Genomic DNA, 21,280 nt, shown 5'->3' on the forward strand with positions numbered 1-21,280 from the left:
GGAAATGTGAAGAAGTTGGACATTTAAAATGGGTCATAATACTTATTTGTGAATACCTTGTGCTTAGACCTGTGGAATTTCTTTTCTCATGAGAGTTTCAGTCTAGGAGGTGGCATATTGGCAATAATGTTCATTTTCTTCTTGTACTGCAACCTGGAAGATATTTAGCTCCCAGAACACTACTTAAGTTTAAATGTGGGAGGTTTTTTACCCCCCCTCCATTTCACAGCCTTGAAAACTCTGGCACATTATAGGCTCAAAAAGTTACACAAGAGTGGATCTCTCTCAGTGAAGTGTAAGTGGAATGGGCTCTGTTAGAGAAAAAGGAAAACACAGTAAAACCTTTGTATCAGTTCCTGCATGGCTGACTCTGCAGTGAGCTTCAAAGGTCTTGCATCTGAGGAAAGTGATGACATGAAGAAAGTGTTCTGTGTGGAAGATCATGTAGAGATCAAGAGAATTGGAAAAGAAGTCAGCAAAGTAATATTTCTAAAGAAAGCCTTGTATAAGAAAGAAAATAGGAGATAAGTTGGGAACTATGTCTAATATGAAAGGTTTTAGGAACAGAAGGTATGGAGGTGAGAGCTGAAGGAGGAACCAAAAGGAACTGTTATGGCCATAAATATGTCATGATGACTGTAGCAGGACATGAAGTGAAAGAGAAGCTGGGTTTTGTAGGACTGAGTGAGGAGTGGATCATGAATTCCTGTGTTAGGTACTGGGCAGAGAGCTGTTACCTCCCTGTCGAGGTGAGTCTGCATCTAGCAGCTGTGAAATTCGAGGGCACGTGCTTGTTCTGGGGGCAGTTCTTCTATTCCATTCAATGTTTCCCTCGGGGGGGTGTGTGCACAGCCCTTCTGATTTGGCTCTGATTCCAGTAGAGGCTGCATTATCTGAGTGAAACACCACCAGCAGGCCTGCTGTAAGCATCTAGCCTCACTGATGGAGCTATTTCTACCTCTTCTAGCTGTGTAGAAAGTGGGTCTTCCTCTCTCAATCAGTATTCTGCTGAGTTGCATGGCCTATGGCTTTGTGGGCTGAAAAATACTGAGGAAGCCAGAACTTCAGCATTCATCTTATAGAGGTGACTGAAACCCCTCATCCTGTCCATCCATTTCAACACCAGAACTTTGACTGAAAATAGAAATTGTGTTAAACGTAATTCAGAGCCTTATAATAAAACATGTCACGTGGTTAACCTTTAATACAGTGTAGCATTTAAAGAATAGTTTGCATCTTTTGCTGGTAAATTACTACATAAATATTTAGATTAGGTGTGAATAGGAATGTGGCATTATTTATGGATCCATATTTCTCTGGCATTTCAGATGCATGGTTGTTTTGCTCCTTAATAAATGCAGACATTAAAAGAACAAGCATACACAAAGTGCTAATTTTAAAGCTTTGCAGCTCAGGGGAGAAAAATCTCACCATGTTTTGTTAGAACTGCTTGTAGTCTCCTTTTGCACAATAGAGGGAAATCTTATAAAACACTAGAAGTTACATTAAGCTCCTTTATTTCTGATACTTGTCATGGAGTGACATGTCTCACCTGCTAGTGCAGATTGGTAGCAGAGCAACCTGTCAGATCTGAAGATGTTTTGGTGCTGTCTGTTCCTTCCTGCTTCAGAGGCAGATGTGTTATGGTACAGTTACTGCTTTAATTTTTGTCCCTATTTTGCTTCAGTTCTTTCTCACCTTAATCCATGGAAGAGGAAGACAAGAATATATGAAATGTCTTACTCATGAAAACTTGAAAAAAAGAGGAAAGGGCACATCCCTTTTTTTCCTGGTTTAACCAGGGATTGGACTGTTAGAGAGGCTGCCCAGAAAGCCACACCAGCAGAGAATGGTGCTGACAGTGGCACTGCAGGCTCCTGTGGACTCTCCTGGACTCTCAGGTCTGACTCACATGGGCTTTCTTACTTCTGTGAAGTCCTGTAAATCACATACCTTGTCTCTATCCCAGCTTCCCCCATATCAAATGTGACCTTCCCTGCAGAGTGAACATACAGGGATGATGACAATAAGTCTGTTGATTGCCATAAGCTGTTGAGATACTGCAGTGGTGAAGGTTTCTGGCTGTTAGTACAGGAATAATTTTCTATTTGAGATGGGAAAGATATGGATGTTTCCTTGATCTGTTGAAATTAAGGAGAGATACCGAGCAGCTGTGCTGCAGTTCTGGCTTCTGAATTAATCCTACACTAAAGAAGTTAAATCTTTGGGAGCTGTTATTCCTTGGTAGTCTCTATGATGTTTATCAATGAGAAAATCTGACTAAATGTTCAGTGCTTTTGTGCCCTTTATTTGTCTTCTGTTTTGAACTCCTGGGAGGAAGGTAGATATCTCTATTTATTTATTTCTTCCATTTTATTGTGGTCTTTTTCCTGAAAGCCAATCACTTCTAGTCCAGGGTCCTTGCAAGGTATTCACATACAATAATTTTACTTCCCTTCTTGCTGGGCAGGCATATATAGCTTGGTGTGCAGGTTACCTTGATCACCTCTTGGTCTAGAAGAAACCCCTAATTTCTCTGATTTTTCTAGGCCCCTGTTATATAAAACCTTTTAGTGTTCGATTTTTGTTTTTCTATTTCCTTATGTTGTATTTGGTTTGATGGCTCAAAAATTTATTATAACGAAGGGAATGTATTTGACAAGAACGTCTATTCCATTCCTGAGTTGACTAAGCTCTTCTAAGCATCCGTGGTGATCCCTGCATTATCAGCAGTTGCTGTATGCATGGAGTCATCTCACTGTGATTCTGACTGCATTGCAATAAGTAAAGAATTTGCCAAAGAACTATTTGCTTACTCAAATATTAATCCTGTGAGAGGAGTATATCTGAAAGTATCATTTTCTTGCTGCCAGTAACTGTCTTTATGCAAACTCTTTTCAGCTATATTTTCTTCTGATGAGCACTTTTGAGTTTAGATTCAGGAATTCCTGTCTTCAGGAGTAGCAGCCCTCCAGCACTGATACCCTCAAGGCTAACACATAGCAATGTTTCTCTCAGATGAATGGAGAGCTGTAGTGGGAGGGGAAAAAAGTCATAGCTATGGGGAAGAGGTTTTCTCTCTTCCCAGCCAATACCTTGGACTTCTGTGGTCCATACACATCAGCTGTATATCTTGATATGCTCCTTGTGAGAAGCCAAGAAGACCTCCAGGACGTCAGCTCTTCTTTAGTGGTAATAAATGTGAGCATTTAGGGATGAGTGTTTTTTCTTCCAGGAGGTGGCAACTTCCAAAACCTCATGACTGTTTTTGCCTGAAAGCATGCACAATTCCAGAAAGTCTGATACTCAGTGTGAATGGGTCACTCTGACCTGTCCCAGAAAAAATCCTAGGAGCTGTACATTTGGCCTGTGGAAGTTAAATCTTTGCTATCAATATTTCCCAAGAGTATCATTCCAGGTAATTAATTTTCTTTCTCTTCAATAATTATTAGCCATTTGATTTGAAAACCTTTATGATACCATAGGGTGGCTTCAGAAAGTGAGGTGTGAAGTAAAGGGAATTTTGGAAACCTGCTTTCTAACAATGTACAAGAAGTAACAATTGTTCTCAGATGGTTGAAGAAGAAGAATCTTTACTATTCTTAGAATGTTTTAATGTGTTTAACTTACTAATTACATAAACATAAACCAAAGTACATCTGTACTATATTAAAAGTCCAATGTTGCAATACAGTACAGTGGCCACAAGCATGTAGCAGAATACAAGGGCAGGATAATACTTGCCCCTCAAAGTCTCACAAGGTCCAGAAGCCTGTAAATAAAAAGTGCAGTCAGAATGTTTCTTTGTGTTTGATAACACTGGATGGAGGTGGTGGTGGTGTTTTTAGGAATTTTTTTTAGGTGAGTCCCTATAAATATTTGCAGCTTTCTGTGGAGAGCAGTTCCACAGGTTAGGGGAGCTCAGGAGGGCTTGTAGACACCTAGGTCTGCTCAGTTGCTGGGCAAGTGCATTTTCTCTGTCCTGAGATGCTCGCAAGCTCATAACAGTTCGTGCAAGAGTAGGGGCCAACCTGCAGCCTTTGGTCTCCTGAGAACATGAAAGTGGATATTTTTTCCTCCTCTTCATGTAATTTTAAGGTACATTGTTCTGGCCAGCCCTGGTATGTCTGTGGACACAAAGGAATGTATTCTGGGGAAGTGTTGTACTGCTCTTACCTTACAGCTTCCTTTTCTTCTCTGATCATCCAGATCTAAAGACTTTTAAAATGCCTCTTAATTTGAGGAGCTGTGGGTCACTTTACCTCCTTCTACATCTCAGATTGCTGGGAGGAAAGAATACCATCATTCATTACGTTGGGAAAGCAGAAGTTTCCTTATAATATTTGAATGGGCTGAGTACTGAAAATGGCAAGGGAACTGAAATCAAGAAATTAAATCCAGAGTGTTGGCAAAACAAATTATTTTCATTTTAAATTTCTCCCAGTTTTAGACAGCCCTGTTTACCTACACTAATTTTGAGTTGTGAAGCTTATTATTGAGTACTGTTAATGCAAAAAGAGCCTATCACCAGGAAGAGCAGCAGAACACACCCTGTTTCAAGCAATAATATTTGATTCCTGAGTGCTGTAAATGATGTAGAAATGTGCATGTATTAATGAGGGGTATAATAGGTTTGAGTGAAAGTGGGAGATAAGATGTGTTAATCTTGTATATTAAATAGTCCTACAACAATGAACCTTATAATGAGGCTGTTATTAAATCTTTCCTTCACTGGCCTCAGTTCAGTGAAACTAGTGCTTCTGAGTTTGGTGTGTTTAAAGCCAGATTTCACAAGAAAGGACCAACTTTCTGAGATCGTTGTCATTTTGAAGTCCTTACCACATTAGAGATATCTGCAACACATGGTGGAAAAGGTCTTTCCAGCACTCCATCATGTAATATTTTCCCTTTTTTGGGTTTGAGGACACCTCCCTTAATATTAGTGTGCTGGTATGGAGTCTGTTTTGACCTCAAGTGTATCTTAGGAAAAGGAGCACTGCATTCCTCTCATCTACGTCGTGCAAACAGATTGTGTTCTAACAGGGTTAGAAAGACTGTCAAAATAGCAATAGTTTTAAAGGAAACAAATTAATTATCTAGAATGATCTGTGATTTTTACATTTGGTGCTCTTCTCGCTGTAGTGCTGAAGACGGTTCCATAAGAAAGGCAAGATGCCTTGGTTCACTGGTATCTTTTTTTCTATTTTTGTCCAGCAACATTTACAGATTTTCATCTTGCCTCTTGTACCATTTGCCAATAGTCAGATTAAAATCTGTATGCTGCTGTCTAAGTTCTAGTTTAAAAAGAAGAAATAAGAAAGTTTAAATAGCCAAGCCTGATACCCACTGTGGAAGATACAGAGTGACAATCACATTAGGAAGCAGCATACAGAAACTTTTCCTAGCATCCAGATTTCTGTTCCAGTAAGGACCCAAGTGAGGTCTTTCTCATTCTGAGGTTGGTGGGAGCTGGGCTGAAGGACAGGCTGATTTTCTCCATCAGCATTATTCTTGTTTGAGAGTAAGGAAAAGATTCAGTGAGAGAATTCAAATATATAAAATTAAGAGCAATGATTGATTGTTACCTGCAAGGAAGCAAAAAGACAGACACCACTGTGTATTCTCAGGTGATCCCCATTCTGATAGTAACCAAGACCAAACCTGATCAGCTTAGTTATAAAACGAGTTGATGTTTTGTGATCTTACATTCTCATTCTCTGCGAAGCAGAAACCTTTTTGATTTACTATGCATGTTCTTTAATTGAGATGGAAATGCTGTAGCTCTGCTCTCAGTAAGTTCAGCTTTTACATTCCACTTCTCTTTTGCCTCTTTATCCCCTTTTCTCCACGCTTCTGACTCCGAGCTCACATTTATCCTGTTAAATAACTCCTCTTACTGTGTCTAAACATAAGAGGCTGAGCATCCTTTCTCAGGTACCTCAATTCCCACCTTATCTCTCCTCGGGCTTCTGCCAGGAGCTCCATTGTCAAATTAGAGTAAGGAACATGTCTGTTTTAATATCGAGTAGCACCGAAATGACAAATGCCTTTGTGTAAACGGTAACAGTGGCTACTGTGAAAAATTTTTAAATTCTCACAAAGGTCTGCAACTGAAGCAGCGAATGTTTCCAGCGGCGGGTGTTTCACGTAAGCCGTGACTGCCTCTGCGGGTGGGGCAGAGTGTATTTTGAGGAAGAAGAGCAGCAGGAGGGTTTTCACCTTTCCGAGCGAAGCTTTCGGGTGGGAAAATGAACCCCGAGCGTTTGCCCGGGTGCAATACCCGGGGCGGGCACACGGTGGCGCCGCAGCCCCACTTTTGGCGCGGCCCGGGCCGGTCAGCGCCGCTGCCGGCTCTGCAGATGCACATATGGCACAATATTATCATTTTATGGTTACAATTATGAGCAATTTGATACAAAATGAAAGCTAAATTATGCACTGTTCCTTTTATTTGTTTAATTTTGCGCTCTAAATATGTAGAAGGAAAAATAGCGCGGGTATTGTGTGGATGGTGGTAGGTACAATGCCTCCTTTTGGCTTCGCACAGCGCAGGTTGTGATTATTTTCTCTCCTTCATGATGAAATGTGTGGAGTTGTTCTCAGGTGCTGGGACTGTTTCGCACAGAAATTGTGTGTGTCTGAGTCTCCAGGCTCCTTTATTCCATAAAAAATGCATGGAACATTTACTGGTGGGTAGACAAATACATAAGTAACAAGTTCCTTCACAGTTTCCAGTGCAAGAGGCTGGGTAGCTGCGCCGTTTAAGCAAATGCCAAAGGAAGTCTTTAAATTCTGAAAGTCACTATAGTCGTTGGCAGAGCTCCCCTGAAAGGAGCAAGTATGTTCGGGAAAAAATTCCTTCTTGTCAGTGAGGAAAATCTCCTGCCACTGCAGTTCTTAAGCTAAAAGTAAAAATTTTCATGGCCCATGCCAAGACCAGTATCTTGAACAATGATCTGTGGGGTGCATATTTTGTGTATTCAGGCTCTTAGTTTTTCTGTCATCAGATCCCTTAGGTTCATTATTATGAAAATGCATATTTTTGCCAGTATATGTAGCAGCATAATTTGTCTTTTGTGTGTTATGTTATTCCTTCCTTTTCAGTAAAAGAAAGTTGTTAGCAGAGCCAAGCTATAACATAAATCTTTGTTTTATTTTTCTTTCTTTGCTTGTAAGTATTCTTTTGTTTGTATTAATGAAGATAAGGCTGGAGATGTGCTTTCCACTTGGAATAGAAAATGCGAGCTCTGAGATGGTATTTGTATTTATTGATCCAGGCACATCTGCTGGCATATGATGGCGTGTGATATTTTTGTCCTTACCCACCTTTGAACCAGAGAACATGGCAGATAAGCTGTCCAGTTTGATTGGCATATCCTGTGGAAAGGATTTGCAATATGTAGGATCAAATCCTGTACCCTAAACTGCTTTTGCATTTTGAAAATATGTTAGAGACTTCTCTGAGTTCATCTGCTATATTGGGAATTAGTTTTAGGTTTAAATGGTTTCCTTGCTCTCATCAAATAATATGGGCTATCTTCTTCTTTGGCCAATTTTAGATGCACTATATTTGTATTGTGCATCGCAGTATTTTCCAGAGTGTTAAAGCAAACTTGGGAATTTCATCATCTGTGTGGAATAGAGCATCTTGGTAGATAATATAAAACTTAGGCTGTCTATAAAAGAAATTACAAGTACTATGATAAATCATATCGGTAAATTTAACCAGGGTAGGAAATCTTGTATCTTCTATTGCTTTTTCTTTGGGATCAGTTTTAACAGGGATTTTACAGGTTCTATTGGTGGAAATGGAAAATTATTTTTTGAAAACAACTCTTCAGCTGTTTAGGAAACTGTGTTTTTTTATTTCTGTTCACACCTGACATCCGTGAGTCCGGAGACTAGATGTGCATTTGATGTTTTTTGTGTGCTTCCTGATAGCTCCAGAAGACTGCCTTGGCTTTGTCCCTAACTTTCTTAACTCAGTAGCTTTTCTGTAGGTAGGTAACCATAACTTCACTAATTTGTATGCACCATATGCAGTCTCGGCTCACTTCAAAGTGTAATCAAGTCATGAACTAATTACAATACCATATTCCCAAAGAATGTAAATTTAATTTCCCTTCAAACAGAATGGGAATGTATTAAGCAATTCCTTTATATGAGAGCTGTGGCATTCAACAACATAATGCTGATGCTTCAAACAGAAGTGAAGTTCTTAACTTTTGTGGACCTTGTGACCTTTTTCCCTATGCATCTTCCCTTTTTATTCTTGCATCTTGAGTTAATTTACTGACTGGATAACAACATTAAAATATTTAAGTGTAAATTAAAATGTAACTGTTGGGCTTCAGATTGGAGATCACTCTGTCTTATTGAATGTGACTTGCTTCTTTATAGTGTTTTCAGAATTGTGCTTCCTAAGGCATTTGGATCAGAAGGAAATTGTGTTTTGAATTGAAGGCTCATAAGGTTCAGACTCTCACCAGATGATTTCTTTAATACTTCGAAAAGTGGATGTGCAGAAAGTTCCCTACAGGTTCTTAGCATCACTGTGCCAGGGAGTCCACATAAACTCAGATATATAAGAACGAGCAAAGTGAAGTTGTTCATAAAACATTTTATTACCTTCAGTCTTTGCCACAACTTCAGAGTTTAGATAATAAACCTTCATAGAAGTTGCTAGTCTCTATCCTTTCTCAGAACAATTATTCACATAGAGTCAAACCACTTACTTTATATTTCCTAATTTTAAGGCAAAAGAAACAGGGTTGGCTTTGATCCGTGCCTGGATAGTCTGATTTCTAAAATGCAGTCCTGTTGTTTTTCTGAGTTGAAATTGTCAAAGCACAGGACTGTATGTATTAAACAAGTAGCATTTTAAAATTAAATGTGGGTCAGCTTCCAATGAAGTATGTAATTGTTAAATGCTAAAGGAAAGAGCTTAGAATATCTTGGTTTATATTTTAAAGTGTTCCTTTTAGATGTTAATTCATTAATACCAGCAGTTTATTTTTATTCATATGACTTTTCATATGTAAGTAGTTGAAGCTGCATTATTTTAATCCTTTCTTTGGTTAGGAAGAAAAAAGCCTGCAGGTGGAAATCAGAATGACATACATATTGCTTCTTTCCCAAAAGGCATGGTATCTCTTTCCTATTGATATGCAAAATATTAAGGCAGAAAATAAACCCCATTGCTTTATGTGTCAAAATACTGTGAAAAATATATGCTTGGGTGATGCATGAAAAAAAGTGTGGGTCCACATCAAACTGAACACACTTGTAAGTGGAATTTGCCATCAGTCTGTCATGGGTCTTTGGGGCTCTGCAGACTCTATAAATTTGGCTCCCTTGTAGTATGAGTATTTAGATGTAACTTGATCCTTAGTTGTAGTCATAGGGATGGCACCATTTGGAGACCCAGCTGCATGGGTTTTAGCCTTTGCCTGAGTTTGGTGAAATGCTCTCTTACAGCATTCTTTAAAGTCACTTTTGGGCTATTAACTGTACAGTGAAAGGTCATAGTAGAACATGGTGCCACAGTTATGGATGCAGTGGTGTGTTTGTTAAACAGCTGTGAGCTTGATGTGGCATTCTTCAAGTGCCAGGCACAGGCCAGCAGCATTTTGGAAGTGGTGTAGTGTTGCTGTTGCTGCCAGAAAAAACCCAACCTGCAAAGAAGCCCCACAAAAGCATCGAAGCAAGGTAAGTTAGATCAGGCATGTGGTGCTTGATGCTGTGTTGCTGGGATTGTGCACAGCTCCTTGAATGGGTCTGGTGCACACACCTGCTTGGAGATCATGAGACAAGCTCAGGTCTGCCTGCAGTTTATCAGAGTAGATTTTTCTTAGGAGAACAGAGATCTCTCAGAGCTTAGTGTAGCTTCATCCACCTGCTGACAGTGGCATTTCCTCAACATCTCCTTCCTTCTCTAGTTTTTCTCACAGCACTTGTTTTCAAGGGGCTACCTGAGCCAGTGAAAAGAATTGAGTCTGCTGAAACTGCCAACCTGATGATAACTAGTCAGGTTTGCAGATGCATGACCTTCAGCAGGAATTTGAAAAGGGCAGTGCTTTGTGGCTACTGGGTCGTGATTGCACATAGGAAGAAACTTTCTTCATCACATCACAGGAGGTTTCTTGTATCGTTACCAGAGTTCAAGTTAATGCTGTCTGATTTAAATTCCAATCCAATTTGTGTGTGTTTGACTTTTTTTTCCCTTTGATTGCTTTATTCATCTTTGCATATCTCTGTAATAGCTCTGAGTCTCTAGAGAGTCTTCCATTGGATATGGGGGCTGATGGCACTGCAGCATCTGGTGACTGAAGATGGAGATTCAGCTCCTGTATTCTGTTCTGGCTGTGGGTCAGAGTGCAGCCCTGAATGAAAGGACAGTCCAAGCTGAAACTACAGTCAGGGAGTACAGGAATGAGTCATCACTGGGCATCTTGTTTGATGCTTGGGAGGTCTGTTGGGGCTTTTCTGCATGGGTGAATGCAGGTAAACTGGGACTCTGGGCTAATCAAGGGCAAGATGAATCTGATCTGTTAGTGCTGTGCCTGAGCTGTGCTAGTTTGTCATGCAGCTGCAAGATGCATGTCCTGGAGCTGGCTTGAGGAGTGTGGAGCTTCTGGGCTACACCTGTGTACTCAGACATGCTCAAAGACTCCCCCGACACAGTTTTCCCATGTGTAGAAAGGGAACAATAGAACTGCTGCCCATCCCAAAATTGTCTTCGCAAACCAGTGAGGAAAATGTCACTAGGTGGTGAGTTCTCACAAACACTTTGAAAATACAGAAGGGCCTTTGTTATTAGATTGATTGCAAAGAATATTGTTAACTCTGTTCTTTTCTCTTGCTAGTAACTTCTAGAAAAGTTGTTTTTTTTTCCAGGCTCAATTTGCTGCTTTAATTTTTTTTTCTTTTATAAAGTGAGATAAAACTAAACATTTATTCCTAATTTATAAAGGCCCCCAAAGAAATTTCTTTCTAAGGAAAAGATTCTCTATCTTGTGGTTTGGTTGTTTTTTTCCCTCTTTCAAAAGGTGATATAAGAAAGGCAGAATTGTGTTAAATAGTCTAAGGACTCTTTACTAGAACAACTTGATATTGGCTTAATTTGGAAAACTGAATCTGAAGAGACCAGTAGTTTTCTGAATTGCTGTAGCATGAACATTGCTTGGGACAAACATGTGGAGGCTGATGTGTAGAATTCAAGAGCTTCTTAGGGGGATGCTGGATGCTCTGAACTAAAACATTTCATATTTTAAGCTGGGCTTCACTTCTAGTCAAAGTGGCAGTGGGAACAGTGAAGGAAGTCAATGGGTGCGATAGAGACTGGCCCATCTCCTCCCAGTTTCTGGGGAAGCAAGAACTCTGGTTTTTTTTCTACTTCAGCCTGTGGGAGGCTGACAGTATTTCAGCAAGGAGTAAGCTGTGAGTAGTTGACGTAGCTGTGGAGCAGACTTAATAGCCTGAGGAGTGAGAGTGGAAGTGAAGGAAAGAGTTGAGATTTTGCAAGGTGGAAAAACACTTCCAGACAGGTCACTGTTGCTGGAAAAGGTGTCCTCTGCTCCCAGCTCCACTTGCCTCATGCCAGATCTTGTGTCTGGCTGTCCTTTTGCCTTTTGCTCAGGCCAAGAGTGAGGAATTTGGGTAGCAGCAGAGCTAATGTGGATGGAAGGAGTGAGTGGGAGAGTATCTTTGGAAGCAGTTGAACATCAGGTTGGCTGTGCCTTCTTGTGAAGCTTCACCCCAAGGAAAAGCTCTTTGTTCCCTGCCTGGCTCCCTGGACATGCATTTCTGTCTTCTGTCAATGTGTCACCACTGTGTGCTGGCAGCCCCTCCTCTCAAAGCCAGCTATCTCCACTGAGGTCATTATCTGAGTCATGAATGAGCTCTTAATTCTTTGACTTACATTCAGTGAAAAAATTAATTAGTTTATTCTAGTACTAGCAGTATGACACGTAAATATGACTGTTGAAATCCTAACTTTTGCATTTCTAATTTTATTTTTTTTTTTATTCCCCCCCACTTCACATACAACCTTGATACTTTACTAATAAACTGCATAAAAAGTATTGGTCTAATACATTCAAATGCATATTTCTTGGACATAAAACTACTGTTCAGTGAAATGCCAAGTACCACTTCTCCCAGATAACTAACATCTTGCAAATCCAATATTTGTGCTCCTGAACACATGAAGAATTATCAAATGCGTCTATTCAGATATGTTACTTTTTTTTGCAATGCAAATCTGTAGGATTTCTCCTGTACTGTTTTTTCAACCCTACAACTTTTTTTTTTTTTTTTTTTAAAAAGCAGGTTATGAAAATATTTATACCATGTGTGTGTGTCCAAAGAGTGTATTGCCTTAGTAGGTGCATTATCTTGTTATAGCTGAATGACTTAAATATTTTTGTGGAGGTGTTGTGTATTGGCCTGGCTAATTTGTAGGAGAAAAAAGGAGATCATCTTGCTCCTTTTAGCAAAAAATTTAGTGGAACGAGAGCGTAAGATCTAGTATTAAGGCTTTTTTTTTTTTTTTTTCTTAAGAAGATATTTTGCAGTAAATGTACCAGCACATTTTTGAGAATTGCCATACTTTCAGCTATTCTGCATGTGTCTTAAACAAATGAACTCTATTTTCATATTTGAAGCTTCATGTTTACTTGGTAAGCAAAGCAGGGCTTTAAACTGTTAGTCTGTGGTGGCTGTAACAATACTTTGCTTAATGTAGAGTGGTTGTGTGAATGAGGGAGGTTTTAATCCTCTAATGCAGCAAGTTTTACCATGGCTGACCAAATCTCACAAGAATTTCAGAGGGACATCTTGGCCACCATTCAAACTCATGTGAGCAGTTGCCCTTCCCACTTATGATCACATAACTGGCCTTTGGACAATCAGGATTTCCTTGCATATTTTGCTAATGTTACCTTTGCTCGTCCTGTTTAAACTGTATTTTAAGTAAATTCAGCAGCCACATGCAGGAGGTGGTGGCATCATGTGTGCTGTGAGGGCTCTGCAGCCTGTGAAACACAAATGGGTCATATTTTCAGTGGTGCCTGGGAGTGTGGCAGTCTTGCCTGGCGTTCCAGTAGGACACTGTGGCAAGAGTGAGGATGGCTGCCTGGCCATAGCTCGTGTGCCCCAGGGCTGTTTAGGGTGCTCCTTTCTGGTGCCAGCAGTGTGCTAGCTGGAGGGAGGAGAGGGCAAAATCTGTTTTGTGGGGAAGGGGTTGCTGGAAGCAAAGTGAATTAAGAGAGCCGTAAAAAATTGATAAAGATAGATAGGACTGTCTGTTTTTATATTCTGCCACATAACATGGGTTTAAATGAATTTCCCTATAATTTGTCTTCAAATACCGACATTTAACTCTTAGGCTGTATAAATGAACTGGCTTTTGCTGGAGTAAAATTCATGCCCTGCGTCCAGGCTAATATGTTCACCTACTATAAACATTACTGCCTATGGTTACAACTGGAATAAAAAATTCCTTTTATATACATCATAGCTGGCAGAGACTCCTGAGACCACCACAAATCACTTCAGCCTTTTGGTGCTCTCTGACGAAATGAACTGAAATGTAAAACAGCTCCGGCTTCAGGCAGGCTGGCTCTGGAAAGCAATTAGCTTGTTAAGACCATTGTTTGTACCCTCCCATATTTCCAGGTGCTGAGCAAAGGTGTTATGAGAGCTCTCCTGATTGATTTCAGCATTGGGGTTTATTAACCTTCCATTCCTTCCTAAAATGTTTTGCTTATTCTCCCGGTAGCCCTTTATTTAAAGGAAAGAAAACCAACCAACCAACAACAAAAATGAATCCCTGGCAAGGCCACCCCTCCTGCAAAAAAAAAAAAAAAAAAAGAAGAAAGGGGGCGAGGGGGAGGGAAGGCAACAAAACCGAACCAAAAAAAAACCCTTAGGGTCATAACAGGGAATAACAAAGCAGTGAGTTATTTATGCAGCCATGATTGGCAAAAGTGATTGCAACATGAATTTGCCCAGAAGCAATGATTAGATCATAAAAATGTTAAGGAAATCTGTAACTCAACACCGTTTTAAAGATTGAAGAAGTTTTTGTTCCCTACCTTAATTGCAGTGACTTGTTATTAAAGTATTTATTCAGAGTAATCTCTTTGGACAGCGAGCCTTTATCCTATCTGCATGCATAATTAAAAGTGAGGGGGGAGAGAGGGGAGCATAAATGGTTTACCATGCTACATGAGCAAGGGAGGGAATTACACAATGACAGGTGAAGAGCAGATTTATCTCCTGTTGGAATTTCAATGCTGCAAGCAAGGCAGGACACTGTTGCTAATATCCTTGCAAACACCACAGTTGCTGCTTCTCCAGATTACTGTCCAAAAATTATTGCTGGTCTGTAAAAGGCCTGTAGCACTGCATCTGTGGCTGTGGGGTTTTGAGCCATTGGCACTCAAGCAAAGAGATTGGATTTGGGTATGTGGGCTTGTGAATCGATGTCTGTGCTTAAAAATGGACTATTTACTTACTTGGCTGGCTATTTATTTATTTATAAATAAACATTGGTAATGGCTGGCTTTGCTGAATACGAATAAGAGGGTTGTAGCTGTTCCAGCTGAAACAATGTCATCACCTGCCTCCTGCTGCTGTCCCTTTTCCAATGATAAAAGAATTTGGTGCAATTCTTCTTTTTCCACTCTGAGTAGGAAGAAGCTTGTACTTGAACATTCATCTCTAGGCAGATTTATCATCATTAGGCACTACTCAAACACACGGTATCTGTTTTTAAATTGAACTGTTATGGACCTAAATCAGATTTACACAGAGTAAGTTGGTATATATTTGGCTATAACTGTTTGCTAAAGAGTGTTTTTCCCTTAACTTCTGATGTCTCACCTCTGCAGCAACAGTACAGAGAATGCCAAGAACTTTTGAGCCTTTATCAGAAGTACCTGGCTGAGCAGCAAGAAAAACTATCACACTCCCTTTCTGAACTCAGTGCTGCCAAGGAAAAAGAGCAGAAGGTAAGATCTTTCTTGCCATCTCTTTTTTTTTTTTTTTTTTTAAATTACCTAGTCAAAACATCTTTTTGAGACTGTGAGTGTATTATCTTACACCATGAAGTGTTGAATACTATTTTGTGATTGGTTTCCCATGAGTCCTTGCCTTAATACATGGATTGCAGGAAAACAAAGAGAAAAACCCTGACAAGTTTTGAGTCAATAGAATGGGTGAAGTTAATTGACCATGTTATAATAGAGTAGGAATCATGGGAACCCACACCTTTGCCAAGGAGAAAGTTAAAATGCTGTTTTGTTTTCTGTTCTGTTATTTAAACAGGAAAATAATTGCAGTCACTGTAGATATAGCCTTTCACATTTTCACTGTGGCTTTTGATGATTGAAAAGGGCATTACAGATGATGTATTTGGTCAATAAGAGCTTTCTCAAGTCTGTAAAGCAGCTCATCTGATTTAAGCTATTTATAGAAGACCTATAGTTCTACATGCAGTTAAAACCAGAAAATGTTGACTAGGGATACATGTTAAATTAAATGGTAAAAAGTTTCTCAGATGTAGGTGCCCAAAGCCTTGAGAACATGATTGCTTGAGATTTTCTTCTGGTGGCAAGATGCTCAGTTTGCATCTCTGCTGATGGCAGATTATACCCTGGAAGAGAAGACTGCCTATGCAAGTGCTCTACCCCATGTTCTTGCTGTTCTCTGGTGTCAGCTTCCATCTGCAGATCTCCAGAATCCATCCTTACTAAGACCATGCCTTTTTATAGAGGTTATGTCCTTGATCCCCTCTTCTGCTGGAATAGTCTAAAAGGCTTATTTACAGCAGGGCTAGAAGTAAAGTCATCAGCATAGAGTATCCAAAAGTAGGCCTGATTCTGGCATGTCAGTGGTTCCCTGCTGTGACAATTATGCAGGGAGATCCTGCTTCTCAGGGGGATGGAGACTGTGCAGGAAGGAGTCTTTTAATCTTCTCAGGAAGCAAGTAGTAATATTCTGTGACTTCACTGGCATCAGGAATGTTTTTGGTTTTTTTGTCTTAATGATGTGGTTTTTTAGCTTTTTTAGCTTTTTTTGCTTTTTTAGCTTTTTTTTTTTTTTTTTTTTTTTTTTTTTGTCTAATGTTGAACACTGAGCTGTTTGTCAGGCTTTCAACCTTTTGTAAACATTTAATTTCCTTTCTTTTGTGTTTATATCTACCACCCATTTTTGTGATGGCATTGAATTCAAAACAAGAATATCCTCCCAGAATGGATGATGTCTTGTATGGTGTGTTGCTGCATGTATGACATGAAGCTTGCTGGGACTCTCCATGGAAAATAGTCCAGAGGGGAGTCCATGTAGTCCAGAGCACTGTGGTAGCTGTGTTTTGGGTGATGCCAATCCTTGTTTCAGGTTTTGCCCTGAATGTTTAATTTCTAGCCTTTCAACTTCAAAGGCATTTATCCTATACTAGGTTAGCCCTTAGTGTTGAGGGATCCACTGTTATCACATCTACTGGACAAAGGCATGGAAGCAGATAATAGGAAACCTTCAGACCACTGACTATCAAATTAGTTGAACAATCCACATTCATCTCCTCTTGTTCTTCCATCTTCCTAATCACTCTATCAGTGTGTACACAGAGACTTATTTAAAATTGTTTTTTGGTTTCATGTGCAAAGTTCTATCAAGCTTGTTGTTGATTCCATTATTTCTTTTCTCTATAGTTACAGGTACTTTTGTCCACAAATGCAAATTCAGATATTATATCAAGGTTTACCTTGACATTTCCTTTATGGTTACATACTTTACAGCTCCAGCCTAGCAGGTCTGAAATTACCCTAGTCCCCTTGTTGTATGCAAAGCATTGTAGGCATAGATAAAAACCTGTCAAAACACGCTTCAATTGGTTTTTCTTATAGTGTGCAAAATGTTTCTCGTGTTTCTAGCCCTCCTCTTCAATTTTCTCATTCTTTGCATTTGGTTTTATAAATTGTTACCATTTTTCACCCAAACAAGCACTTTGTGCTGTGTTTTCCTCGCACTTTACAAACTGTGAAGAGGTGGGCAGGGCTGCCCGACTCTGTCCTGCTTTTTCCCCTCACACCTTCATGGGATAACTTTGAAACCCAAGAAGAGTCACTGGATGCTTCTTGATGGGCCTGTTATTTTCACACATCTTTTAATACCTGAACTGTGAGCTCTTAGTGTTCTGTTGGGTCTCTCTATCCTATTTGAGTGCTGTCTTCACACACTAGTTCAGGCCAGCACTGTTCTGTCTGCCTGATGGGATCTGCCTAAGGGGAGCACTGCAGTCAGGGATTTTTCAAAGGAAGGCATTCTGGACAGAGCCAGAACACTTTCTTCCTGTTGCAAGTACTGCCCATGCCAGCTCCTCCTGCCCCACGGGAGCTTTTTGTGCTCTCCCTCTCTGTTTTAAGGAAGACTTTGACAAGAGCAATCTTACTGGAGTCTTAGGATAATGAAAATCTTCATGAGTTTTATTTGAATCAAGATCAATTTGAAATCTTTTCCTTTCTACTTGATTTTGTCTGGGTTAAGGAAATCTAGGATATATCTGGGTTTAAAGCAAGATAACTAGCTTGCTACATAGTGTTCTCTTTGTAGAACTGTCTAGGAGACATAATCAGCATTTCCTATTTCAGGACACTGCTGATCTTACCGGGATCTCTGTTTCGATGTACGATGTTGTTCCAATTTTCCCCTCTCTTGCAGAAACATTGGACTGCACAGTTGTGCTCTGTAATGAAGCACTTCATTGGTCTGCCTGTTTTGAGCTGTTCTTTCTTATTTTTGTTCACTTTCCCCCCTTTTTCTTATTTGTTAGTTTAGAGTAATTTCTAGTGCTGCACCTCTAAATACCCCCTGCTTCTGCTTTTCCCTTGCTTGTCTCCTTCATTCTTACTTTACCATAATTTGGATCATGAGCTGTCACTTTTCCCTGGGTTTAGATAGGTATTTGGAAACATCTCCTTTTAGTGTTTAAATGTGGGTTTTTCTGTCAGAATAAGGCAATTAACAGGTCAAGAGAACAGCAGTATTACCAAACATTGATGGCATTGTTGTAAAAAGAGGTGGAGTTCTATAAGATGTAAGTGGCTGCAGTAGCTGTGTGCAGGTGGCTGAAATGCAGCCCTGGTTTGTAGCTGTACTGAGCTAATGCAGATGCTTTGGTGTTAACTTATATTTTTGTCTGTTTTAGTGTCGCCTAACGATAGCAGTAACTCTGAAACCATGTTTTCCTCTTAGCTAATATTGCTTCTTTATAATGAAAGTCAGCCCTCAAAATGTAAAGAAGCGTCCTGGTAGTAGTGAAATAAAATTGCTGGGAAGATGGTGGTAAAATGATTTAAGTCAGAACTCTCGTGGAGTCAATAATCAGTAACTGGAACATGGAACTTCCTTTTTTTGTGAGATAAAGTTAATTCCATTTGAAAAGATACTTAAGGTGACATGAATTGAATTATTCAAACTGGCCTTCTCAGCATTAACTCTAGGTTAATATCTCATGATGCCTCTGGTTTCATTATAAGAGTTTTAAGTACATAACTTTTTATAATAAATTCAATACCTAGAAGCCGAACTGAAATTGGTTTACCTTCTACCAACCCATAAAAAGAAGCATTAATTGTAAAGTGAATATTAAAGTGGTCACTAAAGTTGACTCAGATTCAGAGAGATAGCACTTTGGTGAAGGAAGAGCTCTACTGAAAAATAGGCTTTTGCCTTGCTGTTAATAGAAAATATCATTCATATTAAAATGTAGTTAAACTTTTCTATCAAAAGTGATATTTGGATATACTCTCTGCAGCTGCCAAATGTTCAGTCTTTGCCATTTTCAGAAGCTTTACACAGACATGTAAAGAAAATTGCCCTTGTTCTAGGTAATCATGTCTGACCTAGTTTATATACTCGCTTCTTCACTGCCATCTCAAACAGTGGCAAGAATCCAGTTTGATTTGGCACATTCTGGGTGATGAATCTGTAGATGTTCTGCATTGTAGGGCAGGACTTGAGGCAGAAAAGGTGGACAGGCAGCTGAGTTTCTGCAGAACTGGGGTTCTTGAGGTCTGTCACCTTAAGGAAGGGTAATACCTATAGTCTTCGCACTGCTTATTAATGTTAATCTTTGAATTTACAAGTACAGCTGGAAGTGTTTGCTTCTTATTTGTGGAAGATTACCAACACATCTGCTGATTCCCTTGATTCACAAAGATGCTTGTGTGTGTGAGGCTTCACTTCTTCCTTGTGTAAAAGAAGAATGGATATGGAGTGGGATTATAGACGGAAAGGAATACCAGGAATTTATTTTCAGTGGTGTATTGTCTCCCCTCTGCCCCCTCTTCTGGGCTTTGCCAGGGGCTCTCATGAAGAACAAGGTACTGTTCAATGCTAAGCACCATGCAAGCATCCTGAAAAACACATGCTTTGGGCATGTGGTAAAATCCTAACAAAATTGACTTTTGTGAAGGCCATTTTTAAAAAAAAAACCCCTCCTTTTATAATCTTGCTGTTTCTCTTGGATCACTTCTTAAAAATTTTTGAATGCAGTTGTATCACTTCACAGTAAAGTCCAAAAAACAGTCTTTGTCTGTAAAAACTAGTAAGCCTTGCTTTCTTTTGATATTGGCAGCTAAGATTCTCATCCATTTTTTTTTTTTTGCCTTAATAAGGATGATTACATACTAAACAGTCAAGCATTACTTATTTTATTTATTAATTTTTCCCTTTGATAAAGATACTGAAAGACACCAATCTTCAGAAGCTTTTCCTTTGTTATAGCCCCCAGACTTCCCCAGTTCCATCTTTTTTCAGCACAGGTCACCTTTAAACACATTCTTAGGTTGCTTAAAGAAAAAAAAAATCCCACATACATGAAGTGTTTTGAATGCTGTAAGGTAAACCTTCATGATAGAATTGACTTTGTCTGTTTACCCAGCTGTATGGAAGCAATGGATGAGCCCATCTGAAAGATACTTGAAAACTGGGATAATAAATAAAGAACTGATTTGACTAGGGACTCAAGGGTATTGGAATAATTTTGCAAGGCCAGACAGAGACAGTTTTAGCATGAGTAACTGTCAGGAATAGCCTTGCCTTACCTGTGTTACCTTCTGCAATTCCTCTGATCTCTCTCTGTGCCTCTCTTATCTGTAAAAATGAGATAATGTTTTTATCCTCATTCTTTCTGGTTTTTTTTTAAACTGAGAATGTCAGGTTTCAGGTGCTTTTTCATGGGTGTTCAAAGTGATTAGCAGTGATATTTCAAACATAGGGTGGTCTGGAATAGACTACCCTGTAATAGCATGAAGAAAAATAATGTTTTTTTGCTTTTACCTCTAAGATACTAGGTCATAGTTAATTTACCTGTCTTTTCTAAAAAATGTTAACTCCGAACAGGAATGCAGATGGATATAAATATTTAAGCAAAATGAAATATATCAGTATTGCAATACCTGTGCATTGCTAGCATTCACAACATAATTCCACCCACACTCAATCCCCTGAGATGCATGCCACAGTAGAAATGTTTGGCTTGCCCAGTCTATTTTCTTGATGTGAATGACACTGTATTCCTGGTGATAAGCACTTCACTCTCAGCTCACTCAGTTCACTGCTTAGCTGAGATCTGTGCCAGTTCACCATCTCTTTGTTCTACAGTCTTTAATCAGCCTTGTTCTCTAGTCTCTTTTAAGGTATTTTCATTTTTCTTTTGTTTTCTTCAAATATGCATCTGTCAGTTTCATCCATTTAGCTTTAAAAACTATCCCTCCTATGGAAATCTTTTCCTTGTGTGAACAGTCATTTGTGGTGTATATTTTTCTATTGGGGGATAAATCTAGAAGGAAGACAGTGCCTTCCTTTGCAGTCTCTGAGATCAAAACATCCTCTTGGCTTTGTAGGCTTCTGATGATACTGTTACACTTGTGAAACGTCACCTCTGGATTTGCATGAGAATTCAAATTTGCAGCAGAACTGCCTGTCCTTGAGAAGCACTTTGCAAACTCTTAGATCTGCTATTGCAATTTCTCCAGTCTCACATTGTAGTGGCTCTTGGGAGAGTGAATTGTGGCCATACTCACCAGCATCCTCTCACTTTGAAGTGAGATTCAGTGGATTCAAGGCTGCATATGAATGCACTTGCTGTCAAAGACTTTGTGTTAAGCTACAGGCCTTGAGCAAGGAAACTTCTGTTCTATCCATCCCTTTGTGGAGTTACCCGCTTACCTGGCAGTCATTAGGAGTGTAAGCATGCCAGCTGCCTAGCCAT

The 21,280-nt window shown here is 39.6% G+C and overlaps 1 protein-coding gene across 2 annotated transcripts in view; it reads left to right on the forward strand.

Moving 5' to 3' along the window:
• Nucleotides 1–21,280, forward strand: part of KIAA1328 (KIAA1328 ortholog) — a 170,957-nt gene that overhangs the window by 53,678 nt on the left and 95,999 nt on the right. Inside the window, exon 6 of one of the 2 annotated variants that reach the window (XM_056514001.1) lies at nucleotides 14,887–15,014. In XM_056514001.1, coding sequence (XP_056369976.1) covers nucleotides 14,887–15,014 — 128 coding nt within the window. The remainder of the gene's footprint in view (nucleotides 1–14,886; nucleotides 15,015–21,280) is intronic. The other variant, XM_056514002.1, reaches the window with a different exon arrangement.

Source organism: Oenanthe melanoleuca, chromosome Z (genome assembly GCF_029582105.1).
Source record: "Oenanthe melanoleuca isolate GR-GAL-2019-014 chromosome Z, OMel1.0, whole genome shotgun sequence".
In the NCBI taxonomy this organism is placed as follows: Eukaryota; Metazoa; Chordata; class Aves; order Passeriformes; family Muscicapidae; genus Oenanthe; species Oenanthe melanoleuca.